At 33.1% G+C, this 18,804-nt stretch overlaps 1 protein-coding gene across 1 annotated transcript; it reads right to left on the bottom strand.

Moving 5' to 3' along the window:
• Positions 1-2,968: 2,968 nt before the first annotated feature.
• LOC114725483 (cysteine-rich receptor-like protein kinase 10) lies at positions 2,969-6,222 on the bottom strand. Its single transcript, XM_028912002.1, has 7 exons — positions 5,415-6,222; positions 4,712-4,831; positions 4,467-4,582; positions 4,149-4,359; positions 3,750-3,987; positions 3,497-3,647; positions 2,969-3,365 (listed from the first exon to the last, which is right to left on the bottom strand). The coding sequence occupies exons 1-7, from the start codon at positions 6,220-6,222 to the stop codon at positions 3,027-3,029; spliced, it is 1,983 nt and encodes a 660-aa protein (XP_028767835.1). The 3' UTR covers positions 2,969-3,026.
• Positions 6,223-18,804: the final 12,582 nt, after the last annotated feature.

Here is an 18,804-nt window from a genome sequence, read left to right as displayed (position 1 = left end):
TTCATACGCTAGCGGCGTAATATATTTGCATGTACCATACGTACAAGTCTCTCAAGTCCTTTTGCTTCTCATTTATGCTTATAGTTTTTATTACTTTGGAACTTTCAACAACGCGGCAGATTTAGAATTTGTAAACCAATGACTAGAGGTGGACTGGACTAAAATCGTACTACCCCTCTCTTTCAATATGTTGGACAAAATTTTGGAGAATTAACTGCACTTGACCTCCTGACGTGGAATTTCCACCATTGGTTATGGAAGTCGTCTCACGCGTACTGAATTTTCAGCGTTCATTTATCGTAAGTCTGACTTTTTGAGTCCCCATACATACGACAATGAAGGCCCTTTTTTTCAAGTCTTCTCTGTTATTAATTTATTATTGGTTCAAATAAAACGTGTGTATGATAACTTCCTCATAGCTAAATTTCTCCCTTGACGGCAATCGAATTAAACACGATTAATGAGCATGAGATGCGCACTCCTATAATTTTATTTATAAGTCGTTTTTAATGTAGTTTGTCAAAACATATAGGTAGAACTAGAGGAGTATATGATAAACTTTCATCATCATCCATATCAATACCGAAATCATCAAATAGGAATAGCATACTGTTAAATAATCAATTAAATTATTTTCCCCATACAATACTGAAAATAATAGTCATATAGCAGTATGTTGCTTGTCTCTCCTTCCCTGTAAATACTGGTCTTCTCATCATTAGATGAAACTTTGGTCAGAACACAATTAATAATATTACTAAAGTGTGCGCGAATAACCTTAGTCAGAGAGAATCATTTGGTTACTCAAGTGTACGGTGTGGAAAAATATATGCTAAGAATAATCCTCTCTGAAAATTAGCTAGTGAGGGACACATCTAACTACTGATGGTAATCTTATTATTGGCGCTGACGGGCCAGATGCAATGTTTGGAATTGTGGTTAGAAATAAGGGAATAAAAGAAAGGATAAAGAAAGGTTACATTTGGTACGGAGTATTAAAAAGAAAGGATAAAGATTGAGATTGGGGTTGAAAATATATGTTAAAAGGATGCTTAGCATGAATAATTTCTTATCACATGAGATTGGGCAATCCCATATTAATAGGATTGGAGAATACTACCTCCCCTTATGGTATTCCCCAATCCCACATATGAGTTTGTCTAATCCCAAGTATCATACAATTATTCATACTAAACATCTTTTTAATATAGTCTTACACTTTCAATCTCAATCCCTATCCCTCATTTTTAATGCCTTATACTAAACGGGATCTTTGAGGAACGCGTAAGGAGGAATTAATCTTCCATCACTAGAATTTATTATACAGTTAGCCTTAAATTTTGTTGCGACTTTTCCTGCTTACAACTCCACATTTTCAATGGTCCACCTTTATTGGGCTCTTCCATCCTTCTTTTAGGTTCAAGACTTCCAGCGTCAGTACAAATTAAAGGGGCTGCTTTTTCAGAACACATGGTTTTACTTTTACAATGATTCAACGCGGGCTAGCTTGCCAAATCTTAAATGTGTCGGAGACAACTTATGGTTGATCAAATTAAAAGTGCATAAATTACCTACCTAGAATTTCGTATTTCTAGCTAAAAAATGGTCACAAACACAAAAATTTGCCTCTATATATGAGATTTATGTTACGACGTCTACATTATTTCAATGCTGAAAGATGGACACAAAAATTTGCCTCTATATATGAGATTTGCGTTACGATGTCTACATCTCAATTCTTACACAGAAATATATCTAGCTTGAACAATTATATCTTTAACCAGCATTGTGTTGGATAAAATCTAGAAATCACCATCTCTTCTTGAGTATTGTTCACCTATACATTAAGTAATGAAAAAAAAATTCGAGAAATATAATGATATAATAAAAAATTAATAAATGATTAATGTTTTCATCTATTCTTCTTCGTATCTGCGAAAAGGCCGTGAAGAAATTTTGTTTATTTAAATTTTTAGGCCTTTTTTAACGTGAAAATGTTTTCAAGTCTTCATTAATTGTCATTTATCATTAGACTCTTCTTTCCGCGTCAATGCCGAAAGAAAATAGGAATACCATATTGTTAAATAAATAATTGGATTATATTTCCAGAAATTACACGGGTTCATAATAATCTAAGAAAAAAGTATTTTACCTAAATGATAGTTGAAAAGGTAGGCAAAAATGAAAAATTTCAGGGTGAGGACACATAGATATCAAAAACTTTTTGCTTAAATAAAAAAATTTCATTTAGATGAAGAATTCAAAATTTATGTTCAAATGATAAAAGATAGAGATAAAAAAATATAAAAGAATCTCAAAAAAAGACTGTTGAATTTCAAAATTCTAAATTGGAAATTACTGCAAAAATATGTTGTCATTTACTTTTTGAGTGTACTCATTTTCTTTATGAGTGTAGTAATAAATACTGATTTAAAATTTTGAAACTCAATAGTAATTTGTTTTTAGGATTTTTCCAAAAATATATACAACTATCTACCTTTATCAGAGTAGTCTTCTGATTACGATACAATAAGGTGAAAAAACATAAATCCGAAGAATAATCTTTAAAAATGAGAGAGGGACATCTAACTGATCGTAATCTTTTGCTTAAAACTTTTAACAGTGACGAGGGACAACTTGATCGCTTTCCCTTTTCCTTCGTTTATTAATTTCGATTTTAACTAAGATGTACCATGCACATCTACGTACATCCTCTTATGAATTTTTCTCTATTATTCCAGTTGTTCAAATATCAACTGCGTATAATGAGTGGATTGAGAATCATTAACAGAAACATCATTCGTTATTGAGTCAAAGATATGTGTGATAATCTGGCATATTATCCTCCCCTCGGAAGGTAAAATATACAAATACAAGTAACTTATCTGATTTAGTTTCTGGATACTTTACCTAATCAAAAATTCTTTCGTAACCAGTTTTATTTTTGAGCACTGGTTTCAAGCTTTCATCGATGTTTGACATATACATTACTGAGTTGATGAGCATTTAAGTAATACACAAGGGTACTAGCGAGGGTAGAAATCAGTAATCGGATCTTTATCTACAGACCACTGCGCAGACTTGCTGGTAGATTGATCTGAAATATTTTCATAAATGGCTGGATTGTTTGCATCTGTTCTATGGCGACCAACAAAAAATGCTGGCTCCTGAGGATCCGACAATGTGACGGAGTGACTGCTTAGCATCACCATAATAGACTGTATTGTAGGTCTCAGAGCTGGGTTTTCCTGAATACATAACAAGCTCATATGGATGCATTTAATAACTTCATTTCTCGAACAAGAATCTCTTAAACTAGGATCCAGCAATTCCAATGGCCTCCCTTCCCTCCACAGCCTCCAGGCCTGCAAAGGGCAAGTCCAATCATATATAATTAATGTGTCAAGATTTTGACCCCTCTAGCTACCATCTAAGTTTGTTTACTTTTGATAATATACCTACGTCGCTTTCACTCGAAAAAAGATAATATACTCACATAGCTTAGTAGGTCTTCAGCATAGCTTGAAATATAGAAAGATGTATTCTTCTTGCCGCTAATAATCTCCAAAATCAGGACACCAAAACTATATATATCAGATTTGATTGAAATATGACCATGCATTGCATATTCTGGAGCCATATATCCACTACAAAAAAAAAAAGCACACATTACATGATAAATAATTTCTTTTCTCAAGTTTATTATAAAGTATGATGCGAAACAATTGGCATGAAGAAATTTAACTTACAAGGTGCCGACAACTCTGCTTGTGCTTGCTTGCGTTTGATCGACTCCAAAAATTCTAGCCATACCAAAGTCAGAGATTTTTGGATTCAAATCTTCATCCAACAATACATTACTAGCTTTGAGATCACGATGTATGATTTTTAGTCGAGAATCTTCATGAAGATAAAGCATCCCTCTTGTAATGCCTACGATAATCTTGTAACGCCTTGACCAATTCAATTTACCCTGGTTTTCAAGTCCTGGACGCCCAATAAGAAGCCATTCAAATAATAAGATAAAAAATTAGATTCACATCCTCACCGCAGGTTAACCAATGCAATTAATAATAATTATCATATAATTTGAAGAGTGAGCATATGCAATACAAATTAAATGCAGAAAATAATTTTGCAAAACGTACCAAACAAAAAATTATCCAAGCTTCTGTTGGGCAAAAATTCATATACGAGTATCTTTTCTTCTTCGTCCAAACAAAATCCAAGTAACCTTACGAGATTTCTATGTTGAAGCTTTGCCATTGTAATAACTTCGTTCTTAAATTCTCCCATACCTTGTTTTGATCCGCTTGATAGTCTTTTTACGGCTAACTCTTGTCCACCAGGTAGAACACCCTTCATATAGAATAATCAACATATTAAAATCCATTTGCACACAAATTGTAATTTATGATTTTAAGAATCGTGATCCCGATTTTTAAGAGTATGATAGATTTATATACCTTGTAAACCTCACCAAATCCTCCTTGACCAAGTCTATTGTCAGGAGAGAAGTCATTTGTGGCTGTTTTGATGGTATCCAAATCAAATTGTAGGGATTCTACGCTTGAAATGTCAACTACAAAACCGAAAAAAAAAAAGGTAGGGATTATGATATTAATTAGTCATCTAAGGAACTTCCATGCAATAATTAAAGTGAAAATTGCATGTGTATAAAATTAAATATGAGAGCTGATATTAATCATACCACTTTGTTTAGGAACTGAAGCATATTTCCTTGCTCTCCTTTTTAAGCACCAGAAGCAGAGCAATATGAATGTCACTGTTGGAACAGCTATGGCAATAATTATCCCAGCTGAAATCCTGCCTTTGTCTGAATAAAAACAAAACGACTATGTTACACATATTTTTTTCACTATTTTTATTAAAATTATGCAGTTATTTTCTTTATCCTTGACATATTCTCTAACTTCTTATAAAACAATTTCTAAGTTTAAAATTGTTAATTACCGTGTTGTATAGTGGCACAAAGGTTTGATCCCACTCGCTATGCCAAATTGTTAGCTCACCCTTTTATAATAAAAAAATATATATTGTTAATTAAAATATCATTTATCAGTTTAAGTTACATATTCTTTACGCTTAAACTTTTAAATCGAAAGTCTTATATTCAATTTGAAATTAAACTAAAATATAAAATATATATTTGTTTATGAGAAATTATATTTATATTTAAAAAATACAAAATTCATATAATTTACCATTTGCTAATTTAATTATGAATCAAACCACCTCGTATAATATGCCCATAGCTAGTAAATTAAATTTATCAGAATAGTTTTATCCTCGTTGTCCAAACAATATTTCAAGTGCAACTTAGCACGTATATTAATTTTGGGTAAAAAAACTCGTACAATGTTTTTTCCTTCAAGCAACATATAACAACTGACCTTTAGAAGTGGATTCCGGCGAAGGAGCAGGCGGCGGAGGCGCTTCCTGGTAAAAGGCGTACATTTCATACCTTAAATAGCAACTGGGCTTGAGGGTTACTCCGCCGACATTTCCATTACAGCAATAAGGCAAATTGCTAATACTGTTACCGAGACAGTTGAGACAATCAATCTCAGATATATCCGGCGTGCACTGCGCCATAGTGTGCAGAGTTTCAAAAGAAGTATAGTTTGCTTCTTTTGTCGCAAATTTTTTGCTTCCGCCTTCCGACGCTTTTTTGGCAACCACTCTCAAGGTTTCTCCCAAACGATTCATAAAGCTATTCGTGTCCGTTGCATTGCGGGTGTTAACAACAATCCTCTGGGGTTCTTCTTCCATTTTGGAGAAGAAATACTGGTCGGAGTAATGTAACCAGCACTTGTCGTACCACCCGACGGCTCCTGTATTATTGGGGCATCTCTGAAGGATGTCTTTGATCCCGTCGGAAACACATTTTTGACAGGTCTGGACGGTGGCATCGCCGAGGCACTGGAACATGCCGTAGACGGTGTCGTTGGAGTTGTTTCCTTGCCCGGAGACGGTGGTGTTGTAAAATCCATCACTTTGATTGGTGTTGGAGGAAAGGGAAGGGAGTAAGTGATTCACGTTTGTCTGAAACGTGCTTTTCTGGGCATAAGTTGTAGGGGAACAGAAGTAAGTCTGTCCTTTGATTCTGGCAATCGAAAGGATTACAAGGCAAGGAAGAAGACAGAGCTGAAGAGAATTCATGAGACGAATTATTTTGTGATGATCAATTTCAATCCACATGCCGACAGTCTGTTAACTCCTTTTGCCATTCTCATTTATATTTATCATAGTTTTTATTATTTTGGAATTTTCAACGCGGCAGATTTAGAATTTGAGAGCCAGTGGTTAAGAAGAGAGATGTGGACTGGATTATAGCTAGAACCGTAATGCTTACTCCACTCCGTTTCATATTATATGACACATTTTGGAGAATTACTTGTTCTGATTTTCTACATTTTCAACCAACATTAAAAAATATTCTAGATAACTAAAATTTTAAAAGTTTTCTAAACAAGCATGAATTATTTCTTGATTTCCTTGATTATTGTTTACCTTTTATGTGATGAAAACGCTATACAGTGCACACTCGATAAATCTAAATATCTAACAATCAAATTAATAAATAATTAGTCTATTCTTGTTTTCTTTTCCTCTATATCTGTGCAAAGGTCGTGACAAATTTTTATTTATTTAAATTTTAAGCCCCTTCTAAACACGACAATGAAGACCTCAACTGAACGGTTTCGAGTCTTCATCGTAACTTCTAAGACTCTTCGCATTTCGTGTCCAATAGTTCCTCCCCCGTCGGTGTTTGGATACTTTTCATAGATGAAGTTTACTTCGTGTACTTTAAAAGGACTCTTATCATAATTTTGGCATCCCGCGGCGTCATTGCTAACATATAGACTTTTTCCTTCGCAGACTGACGCGGCCCGCCGGTCAACGCCAAAAACCAGTTTCCCCCCACTTGTTTTAATTTTACTCATCTTTTATTTATTTTTGCTCCTTTATTCCTATCTGACATTATTCTTACCTATTTAGCACCATTACAGATATGCATACAAGGATATTTTCATATATAACTAATAAACCAACACTTCAAGACTGTATTTTAAAACAAGTAATCAATAAATAAAAATACATAACTATTAGTGGTAGAAAAAAACTGTATTTTCAAACTATATTTTCATCTTTTCCTCGTTAGTATATATGAAGCTTTATACCTCGGAACCATTGTCAAGTTTCCTTCTTACTTCTTGTTTTTTTTTTTTTGACCAAAAGGACGACATATATATATTCTTGGTCGATCTTCAAGTGTTGGATCGCAAAATGATATAAACTTTTTTTTTTAAAAAAAACACTAATTAATTCGTTTCGTGGAAGTTTATGGCCTAAATTCTCTTTTCCTCAAACGAATCATTGCTTACTCTAAATTAGTATAAGGCATGCCATTCATCCATATTCTAATTCTAGAGAATTCAATGCGTGAGTGTGTGTCAGGGGATAGAGAATAAGTGTGTTTAAAAAATAAAAATATTTATTTTATTCAGATTAGGATATTGTTGTTTTTGGATGACATGGTATATAGTCTCAGATTCAATATATAATCAATCAGTTTTTCATCTCGATGTCATATTTCATCAAGCAATTCCAAATGACCAAGCTTTGAAGACATGTGAATAGGACTTCGTGGTGGCTGCGTTGTACATGGGGCTCGGTGGTGGCCGCGTGACTTGTATACGCTCCAACTCCAACCATTCCCGAATAATTTATGTGTGCCGTAAAAAATAGTTAAAATTTTAAGATTATCATGAAATTAAATTAATTTTTAATATCATTTTTATCACCCCCAACCCCATTACTATGTGTTGCTGGTATTAATTTATGTCCTTTCTTATCACAATTTCTAATACTCCTTTCATACTATTTATAGGATAGAGAAAGAAAAAAATTTTTAATCCTATTTATAAAGCACTGAGAAAAATTTTATATGGATGTACAATTTTATCATCTGTTTATCATTGCGTTGATTTTGTTTGCATGAGCTATAATGTATATTAAATAGGGATAAAATTAAAAAATTATTAAATTTTAAATGAGAGTTAATGAAATTTAAGGTTTTTCTCGATTTGTGTAAAATATATTAGAAGTGGATTATAAGAATAGTAATATAGTATAACCGGGCATATATCAAAATATATATTTACTAATCCAACAAATAAGGAAATTAATACCTGACTATCTGTATTAATATTATTGAGTGAGGTGACTTCTGTATGGAAATTAGTAGAGAGGAAATTAATAGATGCATGATATAATTAATACATATGCTGATATTATTAATCAAGTTAGGGGATACTCTATCCAAATTTTTGGATTAATCCTGTCCTTTTTATATATGATCTACTGTATTTTGAGGTTGTCTGGGCATTAAATGCATATTTACTAATTGTATCTTTCATTAATTGCATTATCCTTTTTTACCTACATCCTCTTTTTATTTTTTCTTTTTAAATTTCTCGCTCTCTCTCACCTAACTTGTGCTAAACAGGGGTATGTTTGAGAAAAAGAATTCTTTATATATTTATTATTTTTAATTGACATTAACAAATTTCTTAAACCATGTATTTGACTAATTTAATATTATAAAAAAGGATAAGAAATAAACTTACGAAAAAAAAACTCTTTCCACTAAATCTACTATTTAAACTCCCAACCAAAAAAAAAAGATTATATAACAAGTTTCAAAAGTTGTCATTTTTTTTATTGTAAAACTTGTTATTACAAACTGTTTAGATTATTATTAGAATTTTTTAATAATTATTTTTCTTTATTGAGATCTTATTGTAATGTTTTCAAAAAAAAAAAAAAGGCTTAAAGGTTAAATCAAAAAACAGGTATAAATCACGGGGGAAGTGACGGGAAACCTGGCATTCGCACTATAAGAATCGACTCTCTTTTTTTAATAAAAAGCAAAAGTAAGAACTAAATTTAAAAGTAATATAAATTATTAAAAGTAATTAATTAATTTTTATTGACCCTGGGTCAACATAATACAATGAAATATAAAATCCGACCAAATTGACAGGCTCAATCGGTGAATTCCAAGTTATTCGTTTAGAAATATGATTAGATTAAAAACTTAATAAAATACTCTAACTATCCCTTTATTTTATCTTAATTACACAGACTTCTCATATATTTTGAAAAGGTACATTCAAGTCCAAACCATGCATAAATAATATTTTGAAAAGATTTTAAAAATACACTTTTGAATTAAAATTTCTATTAAAATAAATTTTATTTACTAATTTATCCTTATAATAAATTTCTAATTTACTTTCGACGGTTTGAAAAATTAGGAAAAAGAAAACCCGAGCAGCAAGAACAGCCATAGGGAAGTTAAGTGCAGCAATGGAGAACTGAGGTAGCAAAAAGGATGTATTTTTCCAAATCAAAACTCATATTCATCCCTCACCCTAGTTTCAAGCTTGTTCTTGTTTTGATTTTTTTTCCTTTCATTTTCAGGGACACGTCTTCTTCGCTCATTCTTGTCGCCATCCTATAGAATATGAAAATAGTTATTCTTTTTTATAATAATGGTGAAAATAATTTTTCGAAACTTGCCAAAAGGATTTGCTTGATGAGCCAAACTGTTTTAATTTCAAATAACAGTTTTAAATAATCATAGTTGTTGGCACTCTCCTTTTATTTTAATTCAGAATGACTCGTGATTATATATCCTTGCTCTCTTTATATATATATATATATATATAGTTTCATTTGATGCAAATAATGTGCTATTTCCATAAGTATATACAGCGGTACGGTAGAGGTAGAATGTAAATAATCTTGGAGATTTTTTTTATAAAAAATTTAAATAGTGTGATAGGGAACAATCGTTATATAATTATGACTTATTATTACAGTAGTAATTCTGAAGATTATTAAGTCAAGAAGAACTCGTAACAAACCTCACTTAACTGCTTCTCCAATAATACCTTCTGTTGCTCCTTCATAAAAGGATTTAAGTTTTTTGTTTTCTTTTGTAATGGGATTTTAGTTTTTCCCCTTTATTTTTAAATAATTATTTGCTTAATATCTTATTATGAGTTTTAGCATTGGCCATTGAGGTTAAAAGCTTGATTAAAAATTTGATTAATTATTGTAATAAATATATACTTGACTAAATATGTTTATAAATGCTAGTACAAAAATATGTTTAATAATTTTAAATTATAAATTTAAATTTTTTATACAATCTCTCAAACTTGTATTATTTATACAACAAAATCAGACGTTTAATATATATATTTTTCCATTAAAACATCAAAATAAATGAGTTTCAACAAATTTGTTGAAAAATTCAAAACATAAAATTTCATACTATAATCAAAATTAATAAAGTTTATAACATGTTAGATAGTTGAGGTAAATGGAACTTAACTATATGAGAGGTTGCTGTAAAGTATATTCTAATTTTACGGAATATTTTTATATATATGTCTGTGAGTTTTAAAAATATGGGGAAGATGTGTGTAATTAAAGCAAAGCCGAAGAGTATCGGAGTATTTTGTTTAAAAAATTTTGAGCCGACATAAACTTCTCAATCTAGTGTTGAATGGGTCCAAATTAGCGAATCTCGGTGGGTTAATTAACTAGGTTTATCGTGTTGGAAATCAAAAGTTTGCGCAATAAGCGGAGAATTTAGGGGAGGAATGGAAAATTGGGAAAAAGTAGGGACGGCCTTTGTGTAATTTTCCCAACACAATATGTAATGTTATACAAAAAAAAAAAAGAACGCATATATATGTGTGTGTTTTCGCGGTATACATTAAGATCAGACTAAATCAAAGCATTGAAAAGGAAAATATTAGATTAAATGAGCCCAAAAACACACGCGCGCTCGCACACATATATATAAAGAACAAATTCGGACTACAAATTTTTATTTATTTAGACTTGGAGCCCACAGGTAGAATACATGTTAAATATTTATATGCGGCATTGAAGATCGACGACTTTCCTTCCTCATGCCCCTTGCCCCTTCATAGACGCCATGGCATATCCACCTACTCACCCCACAGGAAGAAAAAATAAAGCGCAAAAATAATACGAAATTCAAGAAAACTCTCGAAAATACATATCAATCATTTTTTTTTTGGTTATTAGAAAATTTTTCTCTTTTTTTTCCCTCCATCCAAATCAATTTCTTTTTGCTGAATATTATATTGCTCACCAGAAGCCTCTTTCCACGGTAATTAAAGATAAGTGTCCATGTTTTGGCATCACGGATCTCGATCACTGTGCACTCACATTAGGAATTGTTTAGTGATCATTATTCATTGCAATATCATAGTATCAACAATTTCAAATTTAGCATGCCAAGATAAAGCAGCTATCTTAGTCCCACATAAAAATTAAACAACATTGGTTTTGTACGAACCATGAATTTTTATCGGCCACATGTAGGACGCCTTTCTTTAAGCCATAAGCGACAATGAAGAGTGAAGACCCACTTTTTGGGTGTCTCTTAGTGAGTGCATCATGATTATATTGGGGGACTTATGAATAGGGATGCAGACCTCTTGTAATTGAGTAAAAAAGACAATGTTGCCCTTATAATTTTAAAATTGACTTTATTCACCCTTGAACTTCTTTCTTCGTCTTCCTTCTCCACACACCCTATTGTCCCCACTATCGTAGGACGTCCTACGCATTCACCACCCCCATTGACTTTTGCAAAACTCCTCACCATTTTCATCTCCAATGAATAGATCTAGCAATCTTTTTCATCTATCTTTCTCATACCATCAAACCTCATCATCGTCATCGTCTACCGTCAAGATGAACCCAAATCTACATCGCCATTTTTTAGCAATGAGCTCAATCGGATCGGCGATGAGGGAGAATGGATGAGAAGCAAAGAATCTCCTTTTTCCCTTTTGTGAATGTTTCCCTCTCTCTAGCTCCCCACAAGACACTCTTCATCAAAACCATTTGTAGAATACTGATTCATAGGTAGGATATTGATGTTTTATGGTGTTGAGAGGCGACGGTAATAATTGAAGATGAAGGAAGACAAGCGACGGCAGGGGACAAGGTGAAGATGAAGGAAAAAGGGATGGACTATTTTATTCTTTTTACTGATATTATTCTTAAATTAAATAAATGAAAGTTCAATTTATTATTATCATCTTTATTATAATACTGAACAAACTCATGTAATTATTATTACATTGCATTCCATTCCTTATCATTACATTACATTGTGTTCCCTCTAATTCAATGAACCAAACAGGGCATTAACAATTATCACTTTTCCTTTTGCTCTCTTCCCTCATTAAATTCCGTTTTAACTAAGATCGACATAGATCCTCTCGAGATTTTCTTTCTTTAAGTATTAAAATTGTTCAAATGTCAACTGCGTAATGAATGGTTTGACAATCGTTAACAGAAACATCGTTCATTACTTAGAGCAAAAGATGTGAGGAATTCTTGTGTGCTCCAGGAGCACCACGTCATTTATGGTCTGACAAATAAAAACTTGCCATCTCATTAAATTTAATCTGATCTGTGAGCTTAGCTGTTAGTTTTTTTATTTATATTTTTTTTGTAATTTAATTCAACAATTACTTTTAGAAACTCGTACCCATCCTTTTTCCTGACTTCTCTGCCCTCCTCCATCATCTTCGCTCCTCCCCACCAACAAACCCTCTCTTTCCTCCATGTACTCCATCCATACCCACGAGATGAAGAGTAGTGTTTCTTTTCTCTGTCCAGCACCCTCCTTCCTTCGCTTAACACAAAACAAGAGCAGCAAATCAAACATAAATTTCAAATCGTGGACTCAAGTTCAAGAACATCAATTTTTCCCTCATGCTTTGGATCTAGAGAAGGAAGCAACCAGATTCAAGAACTTGAAAGCGGAAAAAAGATGGGTATGAGTTGAAAAAGGAGATAGACAATGATGTACAAGGAAGAGCTATTGATGTAAGGGTTGGAATCTTCCAAATGGAGAGAAGCGAGCTAGACGGAATCACTGACGGCAGGAATGAGATAGGGCGGGCGGAAGTGACGGCGGGAGGAGTTGGAGGGTGAAAGTGAGGGAGATGGGAGAGGATAAATATAGAGAAGGTAAGGGTGATGAGGGAAGAGGAGGGGAGAAACATGGTGGCTCTTGACGCAGAAACACACAACAAAGAAGAAAAATTATTATGTGGAAGGGAGTTTTGGAAAAACAAATGGAGAAGAAGACGACGAACTAGCGACGAGGGCAGAAAAAGTCAGGAACAAAAGATGAGAACGACTTTCTAAAAGAAATTGTTAAATTAAATTACTTAAGTAAATACAAATTAAAAAGCTGACAGCTAAGTTTACAGCTAAGATTAAGTTTAATGAGATGGCAGGTTTTTATTTGTCAGACCATAAATGACGTGGTGCTCCTGGAGCACACAAGAATTTCTCAAAAGATGTATGATAAGCTTTCATATCATATACAAATAACTTGTCTTAATTCTTGATAATACACCTATTTAAACTTCCTTTCGTCATAAGTTTTATTCCGAAACACTAGTTTCAATCTTAATGAATCGTTGATGTATCCACTGAGTTGAGTATTTAATCAAACAAGGATATATTGGCGAGGATACAGGTCAGAAATTGGGTCTTCATCCACAGACCGCTGCATAGACTTGCTTGTAGATTGATCCGAGCTATTCTCAACCTGCTTGACTGTTTGACTCTGTTCTATGGCGTTCAAACAAGAATGCCGGCTGATGAGGATCCAGCAATTCTAATGGATGCACAACAAGCTTATACGAATGCATTTAAGAACCTCATTTCCTGGACATGAATTGCTTAGACTGGGATCCAGCAATTCTAATGGCGATCCTTCTCTCCAGAGTTTCCAGGCCTGCAAATTTAATCATATATAATTATTTTGTTAATATTTTGGTCTCCCTAGCTAGCTAACATTTTAGTTTATTTACTTTGATAATATACTTACATAGGTTAGCAGGTTTTCAGCATAGTTTGATTCATAGAAAGATGTATTCTTCTTGCCACTAATGATCTCCAAGATTAAGATACCAAAACTATATATATATATATATATATATATATATATATATATATTTGAAAAAAAGATGAGCATGCATTGGAGCGCTGTAGCCACTATAAATAGCACACGTATAGATGGCAAATAATCTCTCTTGCATAGTTCTTTATAAATTATTATAGAAAGACTAAAATAAAATTGTTGATTCAAGCAATTTACAATGTCTCAACAACTTTATTTGTGCTTGCTTGAGTTTGATCAACTCTGAATATTTTAGCCTTACTAAAATTAGAAATTTTTGGATTTAAGTCTTCATTCAACAGTACATTGCTAAATTTTAGATCATGATGTATAATTTTAAGTTGAAAATCTTCATGAAGATAAAGTATTCCCCTTGCAATGCCTTCAATAATCTTGCATCAATTTCACCGATTCAATTTACCATTATTTTCAGGTCCTGATAAAAGGTTATATTCACATCTCTACCAAGTTCAAACAAATTACTAAAAAGAATTATTTCGTTTACCCAAATTGAAAAAATAATTCTGCATAACTCACCAAACAAAAAATTATCCAAGCTTTTGTTAGACACAAATTCATACACAGTATCTTTACTTCTTCATCCAAACAAAATCCGAGAAAACCTACAGGATTTCTGTGGTGAAGTGTTGCCATCGTCACTACTTCGTTCTTAAATTCGGGCAAACCTTGGTTGGAACCACTTGATAGTCTCTTCACAACTAACTCTTATCCACCAGGTAAAATGCCCTGCATAGAAGATAACCAGCTACTAAAATCAGTTTATAGACAAAAATAATTTATGTTTGAGAGTGCTTGCGACAGCCATCAAGAAAATAGAATTATATACCTTGTACACCTCGCCATATCCACCTGAAAATAATTTGTCCAAGTTTGTTGTCGGGGGAGAAGTTGTTTGTGGCTGATTTGATGTCATCGAAAATCAAAATGCAGCGACTCTGCACTTGAAATCACAGATAAATTTCCCAAGACTTTACAAACATTATATGTTTACTTTGAATGGTCAATTGAAAACTGTTAGGTCATTGTAAATTTCTGATATTATTCATGAACGGAAACATACTAATTACCATGTAAAGTGAAAATTGCACGTCTATCTAAACACGATTACACGAAGGCTAATTCAATACCCGTTTTAGGAACTGAAACATTCTTGCGTGCTCTCCGTCCAAGGCACAGGATGCACGGACTTGCATTATGAATATCGCCGTTTGAACTTCCGCGGCAAAGAAAACATGTATATTTGACGGAAGGAGAAGACCTGATATTCAGTCTCATATCCTTGATATACTTTTCCTGGAAGGAATAATAACTTGCCTTTGGAAGGAGCTGGTGGTCGAGGAGGCGCTTCCCGGTAAAAGGGGTATATACGTTTCGTTCCTTAAATAGCAACTCGGCTTAAGTTTTCTTCCCCCTCCATTTCCATCACAGCATATATGCAAATTGTCGATACGTCTATTGAGACAATAGTTGCAATCAATCTCAGATATAGCGGACGTGCAATGCGCCATATATAGTTAAAGTGTGCAGAAGATGGTCACTCTCGAGAGCTTAGAAATAAGGGAACTAGTCTCTTTAAGGAACGCGTAAGTAGGAATAAGTGCTCCATCACTACAATTTATTATATAGTTAGGGGTTAACACAAATTTTACTCCCTCAAATTTAAGTCAATTTTTAATCCCTGAAATTTTAAACACATGATATTCGTCCATAGAATTTTAATCGTTACAAAATCATTGGTCCCTGGTATCTTCACACCGCTAACCTAATGAGGAGGAACATGCTGATGTGGCAATCAACAACGACCTAAGTTATTTCATGGCTCACTTTGGGCTAAACTGCAGCAAATATGGCTCTTTACAAGTGGTCCCTTCGGGGCACAATGCTAGGTCCCTTTGTTTCAATAACTTCACCAACTTAGCATCCTCATCATGATCCCTTGTTAATCAGACGATCTTGATGGGTGCAAGAATCTCTAACATTCCGCTCAAGCTATATGTCACCGCGATCAAGTCTCCTCTTTGATGCAAACGACAGGTAAAGAGGATCCAGCAATGTTTTGTGGTTGCATAAATAAAGCTGATGATGATTCCCCTTACTACCCTCATGTTATCTTCATTGCATGTGTTGGGCGTTGAAGTCGTTAAACATAGACTAGTGATTGCCAGCAGAGGAAATGACATGTGGTACGGGAGTAATTAAGCATTACTGGCTAAAAACCGATCCACACATTGAAGCTTGACCACAAGTTGATCAAGGTAATTAATTATTAAAATGTTCAAAACAATAAGACTAAAAGAACAGACCTTGCAATGAGTTAACAATTTGGAATCAAGAGACTTGTTCAAGGTGCAAATGCTGAGGGTGTCAAGATGTCCTTTGCCTTCCCATTTAAGTGCTTGGACTTAAATGGGTTGATCTTACCTGGAAGACTGTGTCACCACATTATTTTATTAGCTCTGTTTTTAGTCTAAAAAATAGAGACTGACAGAGATGCAATTTGAATTGTAACTTGGCATTATTTTAGTCACATATCATGAATTTTAATGACATCACAATAGTATCATAATTGGATATGATGAATTTTAGTTGAACATAATAGTAGCTAACAAGGCATCATCAATGAAGTACACATTATAAGGTGGAATCAGCACCTATCAACAAGAGTTTTCTTTTCATGACACCGGATATAAGCTGCAAAATAGGGCAAAGAACATTAACTTACTTATTTTATTCCAAGATCTAATAACCAATACATTTGACATACCTTGGAGATGTATCCGTCATAAGCAAGCTTGTACTTGCTTTCAAGGTGAGTCCTGAGCACCATTTTATCGTTCACACATAAAATATGCCCCTTGGACCATGGAATTGTCCTTTTTTTTTTGCAGGGGAAAAGAGGAGTATTATTGCATAGTTGCTGTCTCGAGTGAATTAGTGGGAGAGATCAACAATGTATTTGCTGCCTCCATTTCTATTGTTCTGTCATGTGTGTGAGCTTTTTTTTTTTTAGTTGTGTTTTTTTCCCCTTTATGTCGAGGTCATCAAGCCACATATGTGTGCTAGCTTATATACCCACCTCATCAAGTTAAACAGTGTTAGTGCTATCTCAAATGAAGTTAACAGTGCAAAGGTACCAATGATCAATATTTTTTAACACCCAAAATTTTAGGGACCAATACTATAGATTTGAAATTTTAAGGACCAATACTAAAATTGGCTCAAATTTGAGGGACTCAAATTTGTATAACCCCATCGTTAACATTAAATTTTGTTGCGACTTTTCCTGCTTACAACTCCACATTTTCAATGGTCCACCTTTATTGGGCTCTTCCATCCTTTTTCAGAGCACATGGTTTTACTTTTACAATGATTCAACGCTGGCTAGCTTGCCAAATCTTATGTGTGTCGGAGACAACTTGCGGTGATCAAATTAAAAGCATAAATTACCTACCTAGAATTTCGTATTTCTAGCTAAAAAATGGTCACAAAAATCTGCCTCTGTGTATGAGATTTATGTTACGACGTCTACATTATTTCAGTGCTGAAAGATGGACACAAAAATTTGCCTCTATATATGAGATTTGCGTTACGACGTCTACATCTCAATTCTTACACAGAAATATATCTAGCTTGAACAATGATATCTTTAACCAGCGTTGTGCTGGATAGAACCTGGAGAGCACCATCTCTTCTTGAGTAGTGTTCAACTATAAATTAAGTCATGAAAAAAAAATCGAGAAATATAATGATATAATCAAAAATTAATAAATGATTAATGTTTTCATCTATTGTTCTTCGTATCTGCGAAAAGGCCGTGAAGAAATTTTGTTTATTTAAATTTTTAGGCCTTTTTAAACGTGAAAATGTTTTCAAGTCTTCATTAATTGTGATTTAATTTATCATTAGATTCTTCTTTCAGCGTCAATGCCGAAAGAAAATAGGAATACCATATCGTTAAATAAATAATTGGATTATTTTTCCAGACATTACACGGGGTACATAATAATCTAAGAAAAAAGTATTTAACTAAATGATAGATGAAAAGGTAGGAAAAAATGAAAATTTTCAGGGTGAGGACATATAGATATCAAAAACTTTTTGCTTAAATAAGAAAATTTTCATTTAGATGAAGAATTCAAAATTTATGTTCAAATGATAAAAAGGTAGAGATAAAAAAATATTAAAAAGAGACTGTTGAATTTCAAATTTTCAAATCAGGGTTGTTATTTGTTTTCTAGTGTTCTCATTTTTTTTATGAGCATAGTAACTAATACTGATTTAGAATTTTGAAATTCAACTATCATTTTTCTTTTTAGATTTTTCTAAAAATATATACAACTATCTACCTTTATCAGAGTAGTCTTCTGATTAAAATAGTGTAAGGTGAAAAAACATAAATCCGAAGAATAATCTGTGAAAATGAGAAGGGGACATCTAACTGATCTAACTGATCGTAATCTTCTGCTTAAAACTTTTGACAATGACAACTTGATCGCTTTCCCTTTTCCTTCTCTTCATTTATTAAATTCGATTTTAACTAAGATCTGCCATGCATATCTACGTACATTCTCTTATGAAATTTTCTCCATCATTCCAGTTGTTCAAATATCAACTGCGTATAATGAATGGATTTAGACTCATTAACAGAAACATCATTCATTATTGAGTAAAAGATACGTATGAAAAGCTGTCATATTATCCGTAAGTGATAAACAAGGACA

Source organism: Neltuma alba, unplaced genomic scaffold (assembly GCF_004799145.2).
Source record: "Neltuma alba isolate B1F8T4 unplaced genomic scaffold, ASM479914v2 tig00012254_pilon, whole genome shotgun sequence".
NCBI lineage: Eukaryota > Viridiplantae > Streptophyta > Magnoliopsida > Fabales > Fabaceae > Neltuma > Neltuma alba.
Note: the sequence above shows the minus strand (reverse complement) of the source record. Positions and strands in the feature narration are given on the sequence as shown.